This window comes from Hyperolius riggenbachi, chromosome 6 (genome assembly GCF_040937935.1).
Source record: "Hyperolius riggenbachi isolate aHypRig1 chromosome 6, aHypRig1.pri, whole genome shotgun sequence".
Taxonomy (NCBI): Eukaryota; Metazoa; Chordata; class Amphibia; order Anura; family Hyperoliidae; genus Hyperolius; species Hyperolius riggenbachi.
The window spans coordinates 392,483,376-392,504,882 of NC_090651.1; the positions used below are offsets into that span (position 1 = coordinate 392,483,376).

The 21,507-nt window shown below is 46.5% G+C and overlaps 1 protein-coding gene across 1 annotated transcript in view; it reads right to left on the reverse strand.

The window, feature by feature from the left end:
• Positions 1-21,507, reverse strand: part of LOC137522011 (serine/threonine-protein phosphatase 2A 65 kDa regulatory subunit A alpha isoform) — a 348,262-nt gene that overhangs the window by 276,851 nt on the left and 49,904 nt on the right. Inside the window, exons 3-6 of the mRNA XM_068242028.1 lie at positions 11,177-11,277; positions 5,277-5,509; positions 4,716-4,863; positions 4,480-4,635 (exon numbers count right to left, since the gene is read on the reverse strand). Of these exons, the coding sequence (XP_068098129.1) occupies positions 4,480-4,635; positions 4,716-4,863; positions 5,277-5,509; positions 11,177-11,277 (638 nt within the window). The remainder of the gene's footprint in view (positions 1-4,479; positions 4,636-4,715; positions 4,864-5,276; positions 5,510-11,176; positions 11,278-21,507) is intronic.

A 21,507-nucleotide genomic window follows, 5' to 3' on the forward strand; every position in this document is an offset into this window, starting at 1 on the left:
CATGTGTGATATTGGTGTATTATCACTATGCTGATAATGTAATGTGGCAGTTATAGTGCTCTGCAGTATGGTGTGTACACTGATGGTACCAGCACATGTGTGATATTGGTGTATTATCACTATGCTGATAATGTAATGTGGCAGTTATAGTGCTCTGCAGTATGGTGTGTACACAGATGGTACCAGCACATGTGTGATATTGGTGTAGTATCACTATGCTGATAATGTAATGTGGCAGTTATAGTGCTCTGCAGTATGGTGTGTACACTGATGGTACCAGCACATGTGTGATATTGGTGTATTATCACTATGCTGATAATGTAATGTGGCAGTTATAGCGCTCTGCAGTATGGTGTGTACACAGATGGTACCAGCACATGTGTGATATTGGTGTATTATCACTATGCTGATAATGTAATGTGGCAGTTATAGTGCTCTGCAGTATGGTGTGTACACAGATGGCAGCACATGTGTGATATTGGTGTATTATCACTATGCTGATAATGTAATGTGGCAGTTATAGTGCTCTGCAGTATGGTGTGTACACAGATGGCAGCACATGTGTGATATTGGTGTATTATCACTATGCTGATAATGTAATGTGGCAGTTATAGTGCTCTGCAGTATGGTGTGTACACAGATGGCAGCACATGTGTGATATTGGTGTAGTATCACTATGCTGATAATGTAATGTGGCAGTTATAGCGCTCTGCAGTATGGTGTGTACACAGATGGTACCAGCACATGTGTGATATTGGTGTAGTATCACTATGCTGATAATGTAATGTGGCAGTTATAGGGCTCTGCAGTATGGTGTGTACACAGATGGTACCAGCACATGTGTGATATTGGTGTATAATCACTATGCTGATAATGTAATGTGGCAGTTATAGGGCTCTGCAGTATGGTGTGTACACAGATGGTACCAGCACGTGTGTGATATTGGTGTAGTATCACTATGCTGATAATGTAATGTGGCAGTTATAGTGCACTGCAGTATGGTGTGTACACAGATGGGAGCACATGTGTGATATTGGTGTATTATCACTATGCTGATACTGTAATGTGGCAGTTATAGCGCTCTGCAGTATGGTGTGTACACAGATGGCAGCACATGTGTGATATTGGTGTATTATCACTATGCTGATAATGTAATGTGGCAGTTATAGTGCTCTGCAGTATGGTGTGTACACAGATGGTACCAGCACATGTGTGATATTGGTGTTGTATCACTATGCTGATAATGTAATGTGGCAGTTATAGTGCACTGCAGTATGGTGTGTACACAGATGGTACCAGCACATGTGTGATATTGGTGTAGTATCACTATGCTGATAATGTAATGTGGCAGTTATAGTGCTCTGCAGTATGGTGTGTACACAGATGGTACCAGTACATGTGTGATATTGGTGTATTATCACTATGCTGATAATGTAATGTGGCAGTTATAGTGCTCTGCAGTATGGTGTGTACACAGATGGTACCAGCACATGTGTGATATTGGTGTATTATCACTATACTGATAATGTAATGTGGCAGTTATAGTGCTCTGCAGTATGGTGTGTACACAGATGGTACCAGCACATGTGTGATATTGGTGTAGTATCACTATGCTGATAATGTAATGTGGCAGTTATAGTGCTCTGCAGTATGGTGTGTACACAGATGGCAGCACATGTGTGATATTGGTGTAGTATCACTATGCTGATAATGTAATGTGGCAGTTATAGTGCTCTGCAGTATGGTGTGTACACAGATGGTACCAGCACATGTGTGATATTGGTGTTGTATCACTATGCTGATAATGTAATGTGGCAGTTATAGGGCTCTGCAGTATGGTGTGTACACAGATGGTAGCACATGTGTGATATTGGTGTAGTATCACTATGCTGATAATGTAATGTGGCAGTTATAGCGCTCTGCAGTATGGTGTGTACACAGATGGTAGCACATGTGTGATATTGGTGTAGTATCACTATGCTGATACTGTAATGTGGCAGTTATAGTGCTCTGCAGTATGGTGTGTACACAGATGGTAGCACATGTGTGATATTGGTGTAGTATCACTATGCTGATAATGTAATGTGGCAGTTATAGTGCTCTGCAGTATGGTGTGTACACAGATGGTACCAGCACGTGTGTGATATTGGTGTAGTATCACTATGCTGATAATGTAATGTGGCAGTTATAGTGCTCTGCAGTATGGTGTGTACACAGATGGTAGCACATGTGTGATATTGGTGTAGTATCACTATGCTGATACTGTAATGTGGCAGTTATAGTGCTCTGCAGTATGGTGTGTACACAGATGGTACCAGCACATGTGTGATATTGGTGTATTATCACTATGCTGATAATGTAATGTGGCAGTTATAGTGCTCTGCAGTATGGTGTGTACACAGATGGCAGCACATGTGTGATATTGGTGTATTATCACTATGCTGATAATGTAATGTGGCAGTTATAGGGCTCTGCAGTATGGTGTGTACACAGATGGTACCAGCACATGTGTGATATTGGTGTATTATCACTATGCTGATAATGTAATGTGGCAGTTATAGTGCTCTGCAGTATGGTGTGTACACAGATGGCAGCACATGTGTGATATTGGTGTATTATCACTATGCTGATAATGTAATGTGGCAGTTATAGTGCACTGCAGTATGGTGTGTACACAGATGGCAGCACATGTGTGATATTGGTGTATTATCACTATGCTGATAATGTAATGTGGCAGTTATAGTGCACTGCAGTATGGTGTGTACACAGATGGTACCAGCACATGTGTGATATTGGTGTAGTATCACTATGCTGATAATGTAATGTGGCAGTTATAGCGCTCTGCAGTATGGTGTGTACACAGATGGGAGCACATGTGTGATATTGGTGTATTATCACTATGCTGATAATGTAATGTGGCAGTTATAGTGCTGTGCAGTATGGTGTGTACACAGATGGTACCAGCACATGTGTGATATTGGTGTATAATCACTATGCTGATAATGTAATGTGGCAGTTATAGCGCTCTGCAGTATGGTGTGTACACAGATGGTACCAGCACATGTGTGATATTGGTGTATTATCACTATGCTGATAATGTAATGTGGCAGTTATAGTGCTCTGCAGTATGGTGTGTACACTGATGGTACCAGCACATGTGTGATATTGGTGTATTATCACTATGCTGATAATGTAATGTGGCAGTTATAGTGCTCTGCAGTATGGTGTGTACACAGATGGTACCAGCACATGTGTGATATTGGTGTAGTATCACTATGCTGATAATGTAATGTGGCAGTTATAGTGCTCTGCAGTATGGTGTGTACACTGATGGTACCAGCACATGTGTGATATTGGTGTATTATCACTATGCTGATAATGTAATGTGGCAGTTATAGCGCTCTGCAGTATGGTGTGTACACAGATGGTACCAGCACATGTGTGATATTGGTGTATTATCACTATGCTGATAATGTAATGTGGCAGTTATAGTGCTCTGCAGTATGGTGTGTACACAGATGGCAGCACATGTGTGATATTGGTGTATTATCACTATGCTGATAATGTAATGTGGCAGTTATAGTGCTCTGCAGTATGGTGTGTACACAGATGGCAGCACATGTGTGATATTGGTGTATTATCACTATGCTGATAATGTAATGTGGCAGTTATAGTGCTCTGCAGTATGGTGTGTACACAGATGGCAGCACATGTGTGATATTGGTGTAGTATCACTATGCTGATAATGTAATGTGGCAGTTATAGCGCTCTGCAGTATGGTGTGTACACAGATGGTACCAGCACATGTGTGATATTGGTGTAGTATCACTATGCTGATAATGTAATGTGGCAGTTATAGGGCTCTGCAGTATGGTGTGTACACAGATGGTACCAGCACATGTGTGATATTGGTGTAGTATCACTATGCTGATAATGTAATGTGGCAGTTATAGCGCTCTGCAGTATGGTGTGTACACAGATGGCAGCACACGTGTGATATTGGTGTAGTATCACTATGCTGATAATGTAATGTGGCAGTTATAGTGCTCTGCAGTATGGTGTGTACACAGATTGTACCAGCACATGTGTGATATTGGTGTAGTATCACTATGCTGATAATGTAATGTGGCAGTTATAGTGCACTGCAGTATGGTGTGTACACAGATGGTAGCAGCACATGTGTGATATTGGTGTAGTATCACTATGCTGATTATGTAATGTGGCAGTTATAGCGCTCTGCAGTATGGTGTGTGCATTTTTTCCTTCCGGCTTGAAGTGCGAGCAGTGAGGCCTGCAATGCGACCAATCAGACGCGTGGAAGCTATTTGGAGCGCTGGGAGGACGCGCACTTATGGGTAAATAACCTCTTCACTCCCTGCCGCACACCTGAGCTAACTAAAGGTCATTTAAATGAGGAATTGGAGTGCTTAAGCACCTGTTATTACTGATGAGAGCATCCCTGAGCAGAGGATGAAGTACCTCAGTGAACTTGTCGGCCACCATGTACCGCACTCGCCACGACTTGTCTTCTGCCGCTTGTCTCAGTGTCGGCATCACCAGAGGCTCCAGCTCTTCCTGAGGTAACAGCTGAGCAATATTCACACAAGCCTCCACAGCCAGCAGACGCACAGAATCCTGGGAAAATGCAGTCATGGGTGAGTAACTGACCAATAGCAAGCCCCAGCCTAGGAACAGAGGAAACGGTCACAGGGTACCTGCTCATCCGACGCTAGGTTGGAGAACATTGGGATGATTTCACTCTTGACATGTTCCAGCTCCAACACTTTAGCAAATTCCCCCAGTTTAGAGGCGGCCGCTCGCCTGACCATCGGGGTGTCATCTGAGCACAGATTCCGGAAATGTCTGCACACGACAGAAACTTCTGAGGTTACCAATCATTTCAGCTAAAACAGGAATTATCAAAGCAACTCTCCAGCTAAACCATATCCTAAAAAACGGGGGAGGTGTTAAAATAACGGGAGCTCCATATTAGGGGCAATATGGTGGGAGAGGAGCAGAATAAGGGGAACATGTTACAGGACAGAATGAGGCCTTTGCTATGGGGGAAATAATGGCTGCTCCGGGCAAGGGGCGAGTGTGGGAAGAACAAGGGCACTGTAAAGCAACTACTGACTCGGTAGCACAGCCTCAGACTTGAGTTTGACATGCCCGTTTCAGATAACCTATCCAGGTTTTCATAATCTGTGCAGTCTCTGCATAGTGCAAACCTGAACTAAGAATTATTGCTTACTAATGTAGAAAGACTTAACACTTACTGTCGGAGTTCTGCTTTAACAGTGCTGGAGACCCTGGGATAGCATACGCTGAACAGGCCACAAGCAGACGTGCGTGAGGTGAACCAGTCCCCACTGGCCAAGCGCTTTACCAGTGGTACAAAATGAGCTTCGAGGTCTGAAGGAGAATGCTCATGAGAAATGGCGCGCAGAGATTCCACAGCCTTGTCCCTCACCACTGTCTCCTCAACGGTGGCCAAGCTCTCCAGTGGTGGCTGCAACAAACATCACATGAGGGTTACTCTAACATGGCAGATACATAGCTTCAGGAGCTCCTCAGCTTCCTGTCACCAATGTGGTCTACTAAGTGTGACGTATGCGCAGTCACCCACCAATTCCTGTTCCCTTTGCTGCAGTTTACCATAAAGCCTCAGACCCTGAGGGAATCCTGAAGACAGTCAGAACTGCAGGCAAAGTAACCTTTTGGATTGGTTGGTGAGTCCACACACAGTCCAATTTCGATTGTATATACAATCGATACAATCTGTGCTCTCATATAGAGGCCAGGTCGCTGCCACCAATCCGCAATAAAAGCGTGCGAATGCGCTAATTCTAACTCTAGCTAAATCTTATAGGAAAAAGGGTTAATTTGACAACCTTTCTAGAGATAGCAAAACTAACCATATTTAATACCAAAACAGTTATGGTAACATGTCTCTCTGAAGATGTGAATTCTTTTGGAGGAGATTTGTTTCAGAACAGCACTTAGACGAACGATTTTTTAATCGTTTATCTAAAATAATGCAGAACAAAATATAGCAATAGAAACAAATTGATACAGAAATAATAAGGGTTCAATATGAAAATAATAGCTGATTACAGTCTGAGCAGTTTATCAAGTTACCGTGTCCTTTGCGATAATCAGTCCCACAGAAGATTTGAAGTCCAGTTATGGAAAGTTCTGTGGAATAGATAGAAATCTTGTAATGCCAATTCCTTTGATGGTATGGGATGGCTGGACAAAAGACTCTCTCCTCTGTCCTGCATTGTTGGTTTTAACTCTTCCTCTGCCAGAGGGCAGAGTTGTAAAAGGAGATGGGTGTTGTATACCTTCTCCCGCCCTTTGTCATGACAAGCAGAAAGAGTAGGCAATAACTGGAATGATCATAGCTTGGCAACAGCCGACCAAAACCTGCAGCGAGTGACACGGGTGCGCTTCTAGCGTTCTCTGTGTCACACAGATACCAAACATGTGCATCTTGGAGTATCCCAAGGCAAATCACACTGTTGCTTGTTTTCGGATAATGGTAGGGACGTTCTGATTGGTTCCACCACACACAAATCATTACTAATAATGGTCTGCTAATTTTGTAATGGCTAGCCTCGACAGAAAACTGATTCATTTAGTAAAATGACTGAATGACTGAATGACTTATTCCTTCATATCAAGGTGAATTAAAAGTCATTCTCTCCAACTCTCTAACTCCCCTCAGGCTAGATGCAGGAATGTGGTGCTTAATGACTTTATGAGGGGTCTGTTCTGGCCTAGCTAGTATCATCTTTGAAGTAGATTTGTGAGCTATGTGAATGGCTCTGGTTTTAGGGTTTTATGGGGGATCTCGGGAAGTACAAACAAACACTCACTCACATCCTCCAGTGCAGGGGTGGTGGGATGAAAGAGCACCGAGTTTCTAAAAGCCAGGCTAATGAATTAAAGGGGCTCTCCAGATCATAGTTTGGGCGCATTTACATGCGCTTGCCGCAATGGCGTTCGCGAAAACGTGACACTAAGCCCTGGCCAGACTTGACAACTAAGTCCACTCTCCTCCAGAACAGGCAGCTATACTGCTGGAGTGGAAATATTGCATAATCACAGCAGCTAAAGAGGTCTATTGTGGCGGGAACTTGTCTGGCCGGAAGCAGGAAGCCCAGGAGAGTTTGGGGCCATGCCAGGGCTAAGTACATCCCAGAAGCACTTCCTACAAACTACAGTCTTCAAACCTGGAAGCTATGATCATTCAAAACTGTAGAGGGCGGAATCAAGCAGAAACTGCATAACCACATTCCCAGTCAGGTGGGGGCATTTCTTGCAAGCTTCTGCTCCAATGCGGAGATTGCTCTATGTATGGCCTGTAGTGGTGGAGTGGATACACTTGTGGAAAAGGAAGTATTAGAGATACAAGGCCCTGGAATACCTACAGATTAGCTACATAGGGAGGCAACTCAATTACATTGGCAGCAAAACAAAATGAATGATAACATTTGGCTATACACGGGGGGGGGGGGGGGGGGGGGGCGGCGGTTCGCAGGCACTGCTGTATATTTCTTGCTATACAGTGATGTGAAAAACTATTTGCCCCCTTCCTGATTTCTTATTCTTCTGCATGTTTGTCAAACTTAAATGTTTCTGCTCATCAAAACCCGTTAACTATTAGTCAGAGATAACATAATTGAACACAAAATGCAGTTTTAAATGATGGTTTTTATTATTTAGTGAGAAAAAAAAAAAAAAACAGGGCTGTGGAGTCGGTCCAAAAATCCACCGACTCCGACTCCTCAGTTTAGGATTCCACCGACTCCGACTCCACGACTCCGACTCCTAATTTGCATATTACAATTTTGTTGATTAAAAGTATGTAACATGAAATTCGTCTCTTAACTGCCAACGCTTAGGAATTTTACAAGACAACTGAAGTGAGAAGGATATGTAGACTACTATATTTATTCCCTTTAGACTAAAACTAGTCCTTGGTAAGAGTACTTGTAAAAGGTACAACCGGAACAAAGAACATCTATCAGGCCCTAGGCAATGTAAGTGTGGGTACATGTAAGAGTGATGTGCAGGTACTCTGCAGGGGAATGAGGAGATTGTAAACAGACAACACCTCTGTGTTCAATGTGCACAGCATTCTCAGTGGATTCCCTGCAGCTCTGTGGGGAGTGCATATGTAGAGTATAGTACTACTGTGTAACAAAGTAAACCTGAGACAGATGAAACTAAAGTTTGCATAAAGCAGCATCAACGCAGAATTATTTCCATCTCGTTGACCATCTCTATTAGTGACACAGCTACACATCAGGCTTTATTCTTACAGCATAGATGTTATTTAGTATATATAAGAGATTCCTGTGTACACATCATATATACAGTCACAATCAGATATGTATATCTGATCTTAAAAATACGGGGACTGCTTTATTGAAGCAGCACAAGTAACTAATTTTGATTGGCTTATTTCATTTTTGTGGACTAAGCACAGCTATTACTGTATATATACATTATTTTTAATGACTATTATCTGAGAAATAGAACATTTTATCATATTTTCTATTTTAATTACAGTTACAAATTCATTAGGAGTCGGTGCATTTTTTTCCGACTCCAGGCACCCAAAACTCCACAGCCCTGAAAAAAACTCCAAATCTACACGGCCCTGTGTGAAAAAGTGATTGTCCCCCCTTGTTAAATAACTCAACTGTGGTTTATCACACCTGAGTTCAATTTCTGTAGTCACCCCCAGGCCTGATTACTGCCACACCTGTTTCAATCAAGAAATCACTTAAATAGGAGCTATCTGACACAGAGAAGTAGACCAAAAGCACCTCAAAAGCTAGACATCATGCCAAGATCCAAAGAAATTCAGGAACAAATGAGAACAAAAGTAATTGAGATCTATCAGTCTGGTAAAAGTTATAAAGCCATTTCTAAAGCTTTGGGACTGCAGCGAACCACAGTGAGAGCCATTATCCACAAATGGCAAAAACAGTGATGAACCTTCCCAGGAGTGGCCGGCCGACCAAAATTACCCCAAGAGCGCAGAGAAAACTCATCCGAGAGGCCACAAAAGACCCCAGGACAACATCTAAAGAACTGCAGGCCTCACTTGCCTCAATTAAGGTCAGTGTTCACGACTCCACCATAAGAAAGAGACTGGGCAAAAACGGCCTGCATGACAGATATCCAAGGCGCAAACCACTTTTAAGCAAAAAGAACATTAAGGCTCGTCTCAATTTTGCTAAAAAAAACCATCTCAATGATTGCCAAGACTTTTGGGAAAATACCTTGTGGACCGATGAGACAAAAGTTTAACTTTTTGGAAGGTGCGTGTCCCGTTACATATCTGGCATAGAAGTAACACAGCATTTCAGCAAAAGAACATCATACCAACAGTAAAATATGGTGGTGGTAGTGTGATGGTCTGGGGTTGTTTTGCTGCTTCAGGACCTGGAAAGCTTGCTGTGATAGATGGAACCATGAATTCTACTGTCTACCAAAAAATCCTGAAGGAGAATGTCCGGCCATCTGTTCGTCAACTCAAGCTGAAGCAATCTTGGGTGCTGCAGCAGGACAATGACCCAAAACACACCAGCAAATCCACCTCTGAATGGCTGAAGAAAAACAAAATGAAGACTTTGGAGTGGCCTAGTCAAAGTCCTGACCTGAATCCTATTGAGATGTTGTGGCATGACCTTAAAAAGGCAGTTCATGCTAGAAAACCCTCAAATAAAGCTGAATTACAAAAATTCTGCAAAGATGAGTGGGCCAAAATTCCTCCAGAGCGCTGTAAAAGACTCGTTGCAAGTTATCGCAAACGCTTGATTGCAGTTATTGCTGCTGGGGGTGGCCCAACCAGTTATTAGGTTCAGGGGGCAATTTCTTTTTCACACAGGGCCATGTAGGTTTTGAGTTTTTTTTCTCATTAAATAATAAAAACCATCATTTAAAACTGCATTTTGTGTTCAATTATGTTATCTTTGAATAATAGTTAACGGTTTGTGATGAGCAGAAACATTTAAGTGTGAAAAACATGCAAAAGAATAAGAAATCAGGAAGGGGGCAAATAGTTTTCACATCACTGTATATTTCTAGGAGTTGGCTACAACACTGACATCAACTATGCTCCCCCAACCCTCCCTCCTCCCCCGACAGCCCATTCTATTTACAAACCTCTGGTAGGGGGAGGTTTGTATTCTAGATTTTATCAATATAAAGTTGCGTTGTCTTTAAAGAGAGACAACAGAACCAACTAAGGGTGCATACACAAATCCAATTCCGATTGGCCAATCACTGGCCAATTTTACCATCTCCACGTAATTGAGCTAACTGAAAAGATTGTGCAAGTAAACTCATAACACACGGGAGTTGAAAAATTGTATGTACAGTATGTATGTAAGCACCCTAAGGGTGAGGCTGCATTGCACACAGCCAGGGACCACCTCACCCCATGGCCATATGCTTTGCAGAACATGAAAGGCTGGCTTGCAGTCAGGGAGGGATTTGAGGAAGGGGTGGGGGGGGGGGTGGGGGGGTAATGTGGTTACAGCTGCTGCAAGTAGCATTCCCTTGGAAGAAGCCCAGAGGAGGAAGGAAATGTCCCGGTTCTCTGCAGCACTGGTGGGGATGCGTCTGAATGAAGCACATTCTAGACCTGTCACCCCCAGAGGGTCGCTCAGGATTGCTTTAGGTGAAAGATGTGCACAGATGTCAAAACATGGGACAGGTTTGCTTGATAGCCACATAAATATAGAAAGACAATGCGATTACATGACAGGAGTAAATGTGACGGATTCACCTGTGCCAGATGCGCTCATCACATGACAGACGCGCTCATCACATGACAGACGCGCTCATCACATGACATACTCGCTCATCTCATGACAGACGCGCTCATCACATGACATACGCACACAAATACAATACAATAACATTTGTAAAGCGCTTTTCTCCCATAGGACTCAAAGGCGTGCTGCACAGTATCCGTCAATACCGGAGGCTAGGCTTCATTATTAAATGACTGCAAATGCCTATTTGTGAGCTATTCCCTTCAATGGATGTCACAGTACCCAACATTAAACCTTTCATAGTTACCCAGCTGATGCTATGCCTGATTCACTTACATTAAATCTTTACTTCAGAAGCATCTAAGAGGGTCTCCACCTACCAGTAAGCAATGTACAAAATCTGGTCCCCCAACCAGCGTGGTGAACGTGCCCAGCTGCTCAGCCAAGGCCAGCAGGACTTCATCTTCATCATAGATTGTATCTGCAGAAAATAAGCACAGCGTCATACAAGAGGAAGCCAGCACTATATCCCAGCAACAGCGCCATACAAGAGGAAGCCAGCACTATATCCCAGCAACAGCGCCATACAAGAGGAAGCCAGCACTATATCCCAGCAACAGCATCATACAAGAGGAAGCCAGCGCTATATCCCAGCAACAGCATCATACAAGAGGAAGCCAGCGCTATATCCCAGCAACAGCATCATACAAGAGGGAGCCAGCGCTATATCCCAGCAACAGCGTCATACAAGAGGAAGCCAGCGCTATATCCCAGCAACAACGTCATACAAGAGGGAGCCAGCGCTATATCCCAGCAACAGCGTCATACAAGAGGAAGCCAGCGCTATATCCCAGCAACAGCGTCATACAAGAGGAATATCCCAGCAACAGCGTCATACAAGAGGAAGCCAGCGCTATATCCCAGCAACAGCGCCATACAAGAGGAAGCCAGCGCTATATCCTAGCAACAGCGTCATACAAGAGGAATATCCCAGCAACAGCGTCATACAAGAGGAAGCCAGCGCTATATCCTAGCAACAGCGTCATACTAGAGGAAGCCAGTGCTATATCCTAGCAACAGCGTCATACAAGAGGAAGCCAGCGCTATATCCCAGCAAAAGCGTCATACAAGAGGGAGCCAGCGCTATATCCTAGCAACAGTGTCATACAAGAGGAAGCCAGCGCTATATCCCAGCAACAGCATCATACAAGAGGAAGCCAGCGCTATATCCCAGCAACAGCGCCATACAAGAGGAAGCCAGCGCTATATCCCAGCAACAGCGTCATACAAGAGGAAGCCAGCGCTATATCCCAGCAACAGCATCATACAAGAGGGAGCCAGCGCTATATCCCAGCAACAGCGCCATACAAGAGGAAGCCAGCGCTATATCCCAGTAACAGCGTCATACAAGAGGAAGTGAGCGCTATATCCCAGTAACAGCGTCATACAAGAGGAAGCCAATGCTATATCCCAGCAACAGCGTCATACAAGAGGGAGCCAGCGCTATATCCCAGCAACAGCGTCATACAAGAGGAAGCCAATGCTATATCCCAGCAACAGCGTCATACAAGAGGAAGCCAGCGCTATACGCTATATCCCAGCAACAGCATCATACAAGAGGAAGCCAGCGCTATATCCCAGCAACAGCATCATACAAGAGGAAGCCAATGCTATATCCCAGCAACAGCGTCATACAAGAGGGAGCCAGCGCTATATCCTAGCAACAGCGTCATACAAGAGGGAGCCAGCGCTATATCCCAGCAACAGCATCATGCAAGAGGAAGCCAGCGCTATATCCCAGCAACAGCGTCATACAAAAGGAAGCCAGCACTATATCCCAGCAACAGCATCATACAAGAGGGAGCCAGCGCTATATCCCAGCAACAGCATCATACAGGAGGAAGCCAGCGCTATATCCTAGCAACAGCGTCATACAAGAGGAAGCCAGCGCTATATCCCAGCAACAGCATCATACAGGAGGAAGCCAGCGCTATATCCTAGCAACAGCGCCATACAAGAGGAAGCCAGCGCTATATCCCAGCAACAGCGTCATACAAGAGGAAGCCAGCGCTATATCCCAGCAACAGCGTCATACAAGAGGGAGCCAGCGCTATATCCCAGCAACAGCGTCATACAAGAGGGAGCCAGCGCTATATCCCAGCAACAGCGCCATACAAGAGGAAGCCAATGCTATATCCCAGCAACAGCGCCATACAAGAGGAAGCCAGCGCTATATCCCAGCAACAGCGTCATACAAGAGGGAGCCAGCACTATATCCCAGCAACAGCGCCATACAAGAGGGAGCCAGCGCTATATCCTAGCAACAGCATCATACAAGAGGAAGCCAGCGCTATATCCCAGCAACAGCGCCATACAAGAGGAAGCCAGCGCTATATCCCAGCAACAGCGTCATACAGGAGGAAGCCAGCACTATATCCCAGCAACAGCGTCATACAAGAGGGAGCCAGCGCTATATCCCAGCAACAGCGTCATACAAGAGGAAGCCAGCGCTATATCCCAGCAACAGCGTCATACAAGAGGAAGCCAGCACTATATCCCAGCAACAGCTCCATACAAGAGGAAGCCAGCGCTATATCCTAGCAACAGCGTCATACAAAAGGAAGCCAGTGCTATATCCCAGCAACAGCGCCATACAAGAGGAAGCCAGCGCTATATCCCAGCAACAGCATCATGCAAGAGGAAGCCAGCGCTATATCCCAGCAACAGCGCCATACAAGAGGAAGCCAGCGCTATATCCCAGCAACAGCATCATGCAAGAGGAAGCCAGCGCTATATCCCAGCAACAGCATCATACAAGAGGAAGCCAGCGCTATATCCCAGCAACAGCATCATACAAGAGGAAGCCAGCACTATATCCCAGCAACAGCATCATACAAGAGGAAGCCAGCGCTATATCCCAGCAACAGCATCATACAAGAGGAAGCCAGCGCTATATCCCAGCAACAGCATCATACAAGAGGAAGCCAGCGCTATATCCCAGTAACAGCGTCATACAAGAGGAAGCCAGCGCTATATCCCAGCAACAGCGTCATACAAGAGGAAGCCAGCGCTATATCCCAGCAACAGCGTCATACAAGAGGAAGCCAATGCTATATCCCAGCAACAGCGTCATACAAGAGGAAGCCAGCGCTATATCCCAGCAACTGCATCATACAAGAGGAAGCCTGCACTATATCCCAGCAACAGCGTCATACAAGAGGAAGCCAGCACTATATCCCAGCAACAGCATCATACAAGAGGAAGCCAATGCTATATCCCAGCAACAGCGTCATACAAGAGGGAGCCAGCGCTATATCCCAGCAACAGCGTCATACAAGAGGAAGCCAGCGCTATATCCCAGGAAAAGCATCATACAGGAGGAAGCCAGCGCTATATCCCAGCAACAGCGTCATACAAGAGGGAGCCAGCGCTATATCCCAGCAACAGCGTCATACAAGAGGAAGCCAGCGCTATATCCCAGCAACAGCATCATACAAGAGGAAACCAGCGCTATATCCCAGCAACAGTGTCATACAAGAGGAAGCCAGCGCTATATCCCAGCAACAGCATCATACAGGAGGAAGCCAGGGCTATATCCCAGCAACAGCGTCATACAAGAGGAAGCCAGCGCTATATCCCAGCAACAGTGTCATACAAGAGGAAGCCAGCGCTATATCCCAGTAACAGCATCATACAAGAGGAAGCCAGCGCTATATCCCAGCAACAGTGTCATACAAGAGGAAGCCAGCGCTATATCCCAGCAACAGCATCATACAGGAGGAAGCCAGCGCTATATCCCAGCAACAGTGTCATACAAGAGGAAGCCAGCGCTATATCCCAGCAACAGCATCATACAGGAGGAAGCCAGCGCTATATCCCAGCAACAGTGTCATACAAGAGGAAGCCAGCGCTATATCCCAGCAACAGCGTCATACAAGAGGAAGCCAGCGCTATATCCCAGCAACAGCGTCATACAAGAGGAAGCCAGCGCTATATCCCAGCAACAGCGTCATACAAGAGGAAGCCAGCACTATATCCCAGCAACACCATCATACAAGAGGAAGCCAGCACTATATCCCAGCAACACCATCATACAAGAGGAAGCCAGCGCTATATCCCAGCAACAGCATCATACAAGAGGAAGCCAGCACTATATCCCAGCAACACCATCATACAAGAGGAAGCCAGCGCTATATCCCAGCAACAGCGTCATACAAGAGGAAGCCAGCGCTATATCCCAGCAACAGCGTCATACAAGAGGAAGCCAGCACTATATCCCAGCAACAGCATCATACAGGAGGAAGCCAGCACTATATCCCAGCAACACCATCATACAAGAGGAAGCCAGCGCTATATCCCAGCAACAGCATCATACAAGAGGAAGCCAGCACTATATCCCAGCAACACCATCATACAAGAGGAAGCCAGCACTATATCCCAGCAACACCATCATACAAGAGGAAGCCAGCACTATATCCCAGCAACACCATCATACAAGAGGAAGCCAGCACTATATCCCAGCAACAGCGTCATACAAGAGGAAGCCAGCGCTATATCCCAGCAACAGCATCATACAAGAGGAAGCCAGCACTATATCCCAGCAACACCATCATACAAGAGGAAGCCAGCACTATATCCCAGCAACACCATCATACAAGAGGAAGCCAGCACTATATCCCAGCAACAGCGTCATACAAGAGGAAGCCAGCGCTATATCCCAGCAACAGCATCATACAAGAGGAAGCCAGCGCTATATCCCAGCAACAGCATCATACAAGAGGAAGCCTGCACTATATCCCAGCAACAGCGTCATACAAGAGGAAGCCAGCACTATATCCCAGCAACAGCATCATACAAGAGGGGGCCAGCGCTATATCCCAGCAACAGCGTCATACAAGAGGAAGCCAGCGCTATATCCCAGCAAAAGCATCATACAGGAGGAAGCCAGCGCTATATCCCAGCAACAGCGTCATACAAGAGGGAGCCAGCGCTATATCCCAGCAACAGCGTCATACAAGAGGAAGCCAGCGCTATATCCCAGCAACAGCATCATACAAGAGGAAGCCAGCGCTATATCCCAGCAACAGTGTCATACAAGAGGAAGCCAGCGCTATATCCCAGCAACAGCATCATACAGGAGGAAGCCAGCGCTATATCCCAGCAACAGCGTCATACAAGAGGAAGCCAGCGCTATATCCCAGCAACAGTGTCATACAAGAGGAAGCCAGCGCTATATCCCAGTAACAGCATCATACAAGAGGAAGCCAGCGCTATATCCCAGCAACAGTGTCATACAAGAGGAAGCCAGCGCTATATCCCAGCAACAGCATCATACAGGAGGAAGCCAGCGCTATATCCCAGCAACAGTGTCATACAAGAGAAAGCCAGCGCTATATCCCAGCAACAGCGTCATACAGGAGGAAGCCAGCGCTATATCCCAGCAACAGTGTCATACAAGAGGAAGCCAGCGCTATATCCCAGCAACAGCATCATACAAGAGGAAGCCAGCACTATATCCCAGCAACACCATCATACAAGAGGAAGCCAGCACTATATCCCAGCAACACCGTCATACAAGAGGAAGCCAGCACTATATCCCAGCAACAGCGTCATACAAGAGGAAGCCAGCGCTATATCCCAGTAACAGCATCATACAAGAGGAAGCCAGCGCTATATCCCAGCAACAGTGTCATACAAGAGGAAGCCAGCGCTATATCCCAGCAACAGCATCATACAGGAGGAAGCCAGCGCTATATCCCAGCAACAGCATCATACAAGAGGAAGCCAGCACTATATCCCAGCAACACCATCATACAAGAGGAAGCCAGCACTATATCCCAGCAACACCATCATACAAGAGGAAGCCAGCACTATATCCCAGCAACACCATCATACAAGAGGAAGCCAGCACTATATCCCAGCAACAGCGTCATACAAGAGGAAGCCAGCGCTATATCCCAGCAACAGCATCATACAAGAGGAAGCCAGCACTATATCCCAGCAACACCATCATACAAGAGGAAGCCAGCACTATATCCCAGCAACACCATCATACAAGAGGAAGCCAGCACTATATCCCAGCAACAGCGTCATACAAGAGGAAGCCAGCGCTATATCCCAGCAACAGCATCATACAAGAGGAAGCCAGCGCTATATCCCAGCAACAGCATCATACAAGAGGAAGCCTGCACTATATCCCAGCAACAGCGTCATACAAGAGGAAGCCAGCACTATATCCCAGCAACAGCATCATACAAGAGGGGGCCAGCGCTATATCCCAGCAACAGCGTCATACAAGAGGAAGCCAGCGCTATATCCCAGCAAAAGCATCATACAGGAGGAAGCCAGCGCTATATCCCAGCAACAGCGTCATACAAGAGGGAGCCAGCGCTATATCCCAGCAACAGCGTCATACAAGAGGAAGCCAGCGCTATATCCCAGCAACAGCATCATACAAGAGGAAGCCAGCGCTATATCCCAGCAACAGTGTCATACAAGAGGAAGCCAGCGCTATATCCCAGCAACAGCATCATACAGGAGGAAGCCAGCGCTATATCCCAGCAACAGCGTCATACAAGAGGAAGCCAGCGCTATATCCCAGCAACAGTGTCATACAAGAGGAAGCCAGCGCTATATCCCAGTAACAGCATCATACAAGAGGAAGCCAGCGCTATATCCCAGCAACAGTGTCATACAAGAGGAAGCCAGCGCTATATCCCAGCAACAGCATCATACAGGAGGAAGCCAGCGCTATATCCCAGCAACAGTGTCATACAAGAGGAAGCCAGCGCTATATCCCAGCAACAGCGTCATACAGGAGGAAGCCAGCGCTATATCCCAGCAACAGTGTCATACAAGAGGAAGCCAGCGCTATATCCCAGCAACAGCATCATACAAGAGGAAGCCAGCACTATATCCCAGCAACACCATCATACAAGAGGAAGCCAGCACTATATCCCAGCAACACCGTCATACAAGAGGAAGCCAGCACTATATCCCAGCAACAGCGTCATACAAGAGGAAGCCAGCGCTATATCCCAGTAACAGCATCATACAAGAGGAAGCCAGCGCTATATCCCAGCAACAGTGTCATACAAGAGGAAGCCAGCGCTATATCCCAGCAACAGCATCATACAGGAGGAAGCCAGCGCTATATCCCAGCAACAGTTTCATACAAGAGGAAGCCAGCGCTATATCCCAGCAACAGCATCATACAGGAGGAAGCCAGCACTATATCCCAGCAACACCATCATACAAGAGGAAGCCAGCGCTATATCCCAGCAACAGCATCATACAAGAGGAAGCCAGCACTATATCCCAGCAACACCATCATACAAGAGGAAGCCAGCACTATATCCCAGCAACACCATCATACAAGAGGAAGCCAGCACTATATCCCAGCAACAGCGTCATACAAGAGGAAGCCAGCGCTATATCCCAGCAACAGCATCATACAAGAGGAAGCCAGCGCTATATCCCAGCAACAGCATCATACAAGAGGAAGCCTGCACTATATCCCAGCAACAGCGTCATACAAGAGGAAGCCAGCACTATATCCCAGCAACAGCATCATACAAGCGGGGGACAGCGCTATATCCCAGCAACAGCGTCATACAAGAGGAAGCCAGCGCTATATCCCAGCAAAAGCATCATACAGGAGGAAGCCAGCGCTATATCCCAGCAACAGCGTCATACAAGAGGGAGCCAGCGCTATATCCCAGCAACAGCGTCATACAAGAGGAAGCCAGCGCTATATCCCAGCAACAGCATCATACAAGAGGAAGCCAGCGCTATATCCCAGCAACAGTGTCATACAAGAGAAAGCCAGCGCTATATCCCAGCAACAGCATCATACAGGAGGAAGCCAGCGCTATATCCCAGCAACAGCGTCATACAAGAGGAAGCCAGCGCTATATCCCAGCAACAGTGTCATACAAGAGGAAGCCAGCGCTATATCCCAGTAACAGCATCATACAAGAGGAAGCCAGCGCTATATCCCAGCAACAGTGTCATACAAGAGGAAGCCAGCGCTATATCCCAGCAACAGCATCATACAGGAGGAAGCCAGCGCTATATCCCAGCAACAGTGTCATACAAGAGGAAGCCAGCGCTATATCCCAGCAACAGCGTCATACAGGAGGAAGCCAGCGCTATATCCCAGCAACAGTGTCATACAAGAGGAAGCCAGCGCTATATCCCAGCAACAGCATCATACAAGAGGAAGCCAGCACTATATCCCAGCAACACCATCATACAAGAGGAAGCCAGCACTATATCCCAGCAACACCGTCATACAAGAGGAAGCCAGCACTATATCCCAGCAACAGCGTCATACAAGAGGAAGCCAGCGCTATATCCCAGTAACAGCATCATACAAGAGGAAGCCAGCGCTATATCCCAGCAACAGTGTCATACAAGAGGAAGCCAGCGCTATATCCCAGCAACAGCATCATACAGGAGGAAGCCAGCGCTATATCCCAGCAACAGTTTCATACAAGAGGAAGCCAGCGCTATATCCCAGCAACAGCATCATACAGGAGGAAGCCAGCACTATATCCCAGCAACACCATCATACAAGAGGAAGCCAGCGCTATATCCCAGCAACAGCATCATACAAGAGGAAGCCAGCACTATATCCCAGCAACACCATCATACAACAGGAAGCCAGCACTATATCCCAGCAACACCATCATACAAGAGGAAGCCAGCACTATATCCCAGCAACAGCGTCATACAAGAGGAAGCCAGCGCTATATCCCAGCAACAGCATCATACAAGAGGAAGCCAGCGCTATATCCCAGCAACAGCATCATACAAGAGGAAGCCTGCACTATATCCCAGCAACAGCGTCATACAAGAGGAAGCCAGCACTATATCCCAGCAACAGCATCATACAAGAGGGGGCCAGCGCTATATCCCAGCAACAGCGTCATACAAGAGGAAGCCAGCGCTATATCCCAGCAAAAGCATCATACAGGAGGAAGCCAGCGCTATATCCCAGCAACAGCGTCATACAAGAGGGAGCCAGCGCTATATCCCAGCAACAGCGTCATACAAGAGGAAGCCAGCGCTATATCCCAGCAACAGCATCATACAAGAGGAAGCCAGCGCTATATCCCAGCAACAGTGTCATACAAGAGGAAGCCAGCGCTATATCCCAGCAACAGCATCATACAGGAGGAAGCCAGCGCTATATCCCAGCAACAGCGTCATACAAGAGGAAGCCAGCGCTATATCCCAGCAACAGTGTCATACAAGAGGAAGCCAGCGCTATATCCCAGTAACAGCATCATACAAGAGGAAGCCAGCGCTATATCCCAGCAACAGTGTCATACAAGAGGAAGCCAGCGCTATATCCCAGCAACAGCATCATACAGGAGGAAGCCAGCGCTATATCCCAGCAACAGTGTCATACAAGAGGAAGCCAGCGCTATATCCCAGCAACAGCGTCATACAGGAGGAAGCCAGCGCTATATCCCAGCAACAGTGTCATACAAGAGGAAGCCAGCGCTATATCCCAGCAACAGCATCATACAAGAGGAAGCCAGCACTATATCCCAGCAACACCATCATACAAGAGGAAGCCAGCACTATATCCCAGCAACACCGTCATACAAGAGGAAGCCAGCACTATATCCCAGCAACAGCGTCATACAAGAGGAAGCCAGCGCTATATCCCAGTAACAGCATCATACAAGAGGAAGCCAGCGCTATATCCCAGCAACAGTGTCATACAAGAGGAAGCCAGCGCTATATCCCAGCAACAGCATCATACAGGAGGAAGCCAGCGCTATATCCCAGCAACAGTTTCATACAAGAGGAAGCCAGCGCTATATCCCAGCAACAGCATCATACAGGAGGAAGCCAGCACTATATCCCAGCAACACCATCATACAAGAGGAAGCCAGCGCTATATCCCAGCAACAGCATCATACAAGAGGAAGCCAGCACTATATCCCAGCAACACCATCATACAAGAGGAAGCCAGCACTATATCCCAGCAACACCATCATACAAGAGGAAGCCAGCACTATATCCCAGCAACAGCGTCATACAAGAGGAAGCCAGCGCTATATCCCAGCAACAGCATCATACAAGAGGAAGCCAGCGCTATATCCCAGCAACAGCATCATACAAGAGGAAGCCAGCACTATATCCCAGCAACAGCGTCATACGAGAGGAATATCCCAGCAGCAGCGTCATACAAGAGGAAAATCGCAGCAACAGCGTCATACAAGAGGAAAATCCCAGCAACAGCGTCATACAAGAGGAAGCCAGCGCTATATCCTAGCAACAGCGTCATACAAGAGGAAGCCAATGCTATATCCCAGTAACAGCGTCATACAGGAGGAATATCCCAGCAACAGCGTCATACAAGAGGAAAATCCCAGCAACAGCGTCATACAAGAGGAAGCCAGCGCTATATCCTAGCAACAGCGTCATACAAGAGGAAGCCAGTGCTATATCCTAGCAGCAGCGTCATACAAGAGGAATATCCCAGCAACAGCATCATACAAGAGGAAAATCCCAGCAACAGCGTCATACAAGAGGAAAATCCCAGCAACAGCGTCATACAAGAGGAAGCCAGCGCTATATCCTAGCAACAGCGTCATACAAGAGGAAGCCAATGCTATATCCTAGTAACAGCGTCATACAAGAGGAAGCCAGCGCTATATCCCAGCAACAGCATCATACAAGAGGAAGCCAGCGC